Below are 4,011 nucleotides of genomic sequence, written 5' to 3' on the forward strand. Positions count from 1 at the left end.
TTTTTTTTTTTTTTTTTTTTTGTAAAAGCAAGTTATGGAGATTATGATATAATCCTAACTAATATTTAATTGAGATAATACTTTTCTTTACTAGACTTGGTGACATTGTTGAATACTTCTCTATAATTGTATGTCTCTCTTCATCCATGTTCACCATGTTCAGAACCTTCAAACCCGCTTCTGACGTTACTCTAGATAACATAGCATATAATTGTCCATGACTGAAATCTGGTTTTTGCAACTATATAAACCAACATTTTAAAAGATTTTTCCTTCGTTTTTATTAATAGTCATTGCATAGCTCAAACGCAAGGGAAATTGACGTCTTCTTAATTTGACGGCCAGTTAAGATCAGGTGGAGAGAGTATTATCCTTACGATGACTGCCTTGTTTCCAACTATTGTATCTATGCTTCAATGACTCTACCACCCAAACATGTGACAGCTAATCTGGTTCTATCGCAAAGTCATTTTTTAATTCATGTTTCATAAGAGCTGGAGAGACTATATTCTGAGTGAGTTGAAAAATTCTGCAGGATATGAGAGAGGAAGGGTTTCAGTTTTTGTACCAAAAAAATATAGTATTAGATAATATTTTTTTGAATAAAATATTTTCATAGAAGAAAACGTTTTTGTGTTTCTAATTTATAGCATTGTATCGAATGAAATTAATGTCTCATTAATAGAAATAGGAATACATACAATTTACCGTAAGTTGGAGAAAATAATATAATTACGCCTACCATTAATTTGTTTCATGGACACATGTCAACTTCAGAAGTGTCACTTGTCAAGTTCTGAAAACGAATTTTAGAAGAGAATTTTATTTTATTATATTAGATAATTCTGATATATTTGTAGAGAATTGTTTTTTGGAAAAAAAAGTGATGTCTCATCGGTAGATAGTTGGAGACAATATTTTTTAATTTGCTCTTAGTTTTTAATAATATGTACATTTATATGTTATTATATTTTTCCAAAAAAATAAATAACACCCAAAATTAAATTCTTATATAATTTTTTTAATTTAACTGTATCCGTTAATTACATTTTCATAAAATCTTCAAAGAAATTTTAAGAACTTCTGGTTTAAATGGAATGATAATATAAAATTAATATTATAGTAATTTCTATAGGTTAAATCTTAATTAATGTACAAAAATTTTATATATTCAAATAAAATTAAAAATTATATATTACAGAAACAAATTTTTGATTTCAAATGATATTTTTTACCGATAAGTATAATAAATTTTATAAACAAAAATTACAGTAAAATTATTTAATATTTATTTTACATATGTGTGAGTTGTTATCTAGTATTCTTATAGATGCAAACTTAAGTTCTCTTTGCTGAAAAAAAAAACAAACTTAAGTTCTCTTTTAAAATGCGTGTAAAGAAAATTAGGTTTCTATAATGAAATTGTGTGGTCGATCATATTCTTTGATAATTCTAAAAACATTTCACCTATAACTTTTTCTTGTTTCTCTTTTTTTTTTCTTTTTTTTTGTCGTCCACTTTTTCTTATTTTTCCTTAAATTAAAGAGTATATAACTTTTTAATTAATACTGTATTTATAATTGTCTTTTTGTACTTCAACAACCACTTTTAAACACCACTTGCTTTTGTGTTGTCGGCTTGCACGCGTGCGATATAGTAATATTACCGTTTTAATAACTTGTCATCACCTATATTATAATGAAAAAGTAGGCAAATGATTGTAAGTTGTAATTAATTAGTTGTAAAAGCTAATTAACCCTACCAGGCTACAACTGTTATACCTACATGTAAACATGGCTTGTTTTCAGGTTTCACTTTTAACAAAAAAAAGAAAAAAAAAAGCCTAAAACTAAAACATCGCTTGTTTCCTAAATAACCTTGTATATCCTCTCTATAATTTAAACATTTTACAAATCATGCAAACGGCTGCTACTAGTACCAATTTAGCATGCATAATAATCTTTAAATTGAGGATGTAAACTTCGAAGTTAATTTTCATAGCTAACCATCCGTTATTTTGCAGCTACTTTCTTAAACCCGAACCACTATTTTCTACAGCAATATTTGAACACTCACATAGGATAATTGTTTACACCACACACACACTCCATTGACAGTTTGACACTTAAATGAAATAACATTATTTAAAAACTGAAATTCACAAATAGTATCGGATAGCAGACAATTTTACACTCAGAAATATAATCGACATAATATTCCAACTTCAATCATCCATCAAATGACTAGCAAAATATATATAGCCATAATTACTGATCAGGCTCAAACTAAATGTCAGCCAATACAATAGCAACCAAATACTCTTGCAAAAAATCAAGAACTTATAGCACTTCGATTAGAAAGTGTTTTAAGGGTGGATTAGAGCTAACTAATCGGTTGATTTAATCAAATTAATAAAGTAAGGAATTAAAATTAGACAGTAATTGGGAGATGAGTAGGTTTCATCTCCTTAAAAGCAGGATCTTGTAATAAAAAGACCTTATCTCCATCTCCAACACCAATCATGTGTAAGTATTCGCTGTCTTCTCTTTCCTTTCCTCTGAACACGAGTCTTTGCTCTTTTGCCTCAATTCCACTCACTATTGCTATCATCATCTTCAATTCACCTGAAAAAAATATACATCAAATGAGAAATTATATATTAGTGACCGTTTTGTATCAAAAGATGTTCCAACCATATACATTTTAATGTTAATATAGTTAGTTGTCCTGTAATTAACCAACCAAACTAGAATAAATATATCAAACGCGTTATATTAAATTGACACAGTATACACAAACCATCCTTTATAGTTGCATGCATAAATCTTGATGAAGTAATTTTATATATTGGCACTTTTTGACCGGTGATAACATTATATATTACGGATGAATTTATACATATATCAAATTTCTAGAACCAGATTACCATGGTAAAATGAGTGAGTACTTTTAGTTTTTGTTAGCTGGTTTCAACAATGATAACAAAGAAAAACATTCTTCATAATCATATTCACATACACCGTACCTACTATATATTCTAATTTATGAACTATATTAATGTAAATATATATATATATATGTGCTTCATCAAAATCAGAGGAGTTATATATAGATATGAAAAAGCTATGAATTCAATCAAAAAGAAAAGAGAAAAAAGCTATGTAATTACCGAAAGTAGAGTTGGCATCTATGGAGATTTCATATGAAAGTTGAGAAACAGTGGAGACTCTAAGGCTGATTAAATCTTCAGTGTTGGAGTCTTCTGATCTCTTCTGAACCAGCATCCCTCCAGGCCTCATCTCCCATTTTATGTTGTTGTTGTTACATGACGATGATGAAGATGAAGATGATGATGATAATGATGAAGATGATGATGAGGAGGATGATGATGATGATCTTTTGTTGCTGCCCGTCGTCCCAATTCTTCCACATCCAAATCCAATGCAAAAACTCTTTGCCATTAACTTCCCCATTCTCTCTCCCTTATTTCTTTTCTTTTTTTGCTTGTAAGAAGAAGAGAAATGTGCTGGCTTATATTTATAGAAAATGAGGTTTGGTACACATAATGATAAATTATTATTAAACAAAATTATCGTATACAATAAAGGTAAACAAGTAAGGGGAATTAGGGTGTATAATCATTTTAGTTCTTTATTAATTTACTATAACAAAAAGAAAGAATTTATTTATAAGTTAAAAAAGAAATAGCTCTAATTTCTTACTCGACTTTCTACTATTAAATTAATAGAATTCTTTATATTGAAAAGCATAGTTCTATGTTAATAAAGAAATAGATAAAAATTAAATAAATGTTCTGCTAATTTGCCAAGAGTGTGGTAGATTAGTGGTAAAATGATTCGATATTTTTGTAATGGAAATTGAACTTTGCCCCTACAAAGATTGATGAACATTTTTAGTGATATCTTGTTACAACCGGGTTGTCTAGATGTATCACCTGCCATAATAATTTTTTTGATCAAGTTAAGAATGCTTAAATGGTGAAAGATTAAA

At 28.3% G+C, this 4,011-nt stretch overlaps 1 protein-coding gene across 1 annotated transcript; it reads right to left on the reverse strand.

The window, feature by feature from the left end:
- LOC104724427 (BAG family molecular chaperone regulator 2-like) lies at positions 2,277-3,504 on the reverse strand. Its single transcript, XM_010442915.1, has 2 exons — positions 3,170-3,504; positions 2,277-2,624 (listed from the first exon to the last, which is right to left on the reverse strand). The coding sequence occupies exons 1-2, from the start codon at positions 3,471-3,473 to the stop codon at positions 2,431-2,433; spliced, it is 498 nt and encodes a 165-aa protein (XP_010441217.1). The 5' UTR covers positions 3,474-3,504; the 3' UTR covers positions 2,277-2,430.

Source organism: Camelina sativa, chromosome 11, assembly GCF_000633955.1.
Source record: "Camelina sativa cultivar DH55 chromosome 11, Cs, whole genome shotgun sequence".
In the NCBI taxonomy this organism is placed as follows: Eukaryota; Viridiplantae; Streptophyta; class Magnoliopsida; order Brassicales; family Brassicaceae; genus Camelina; species Camelina sativa.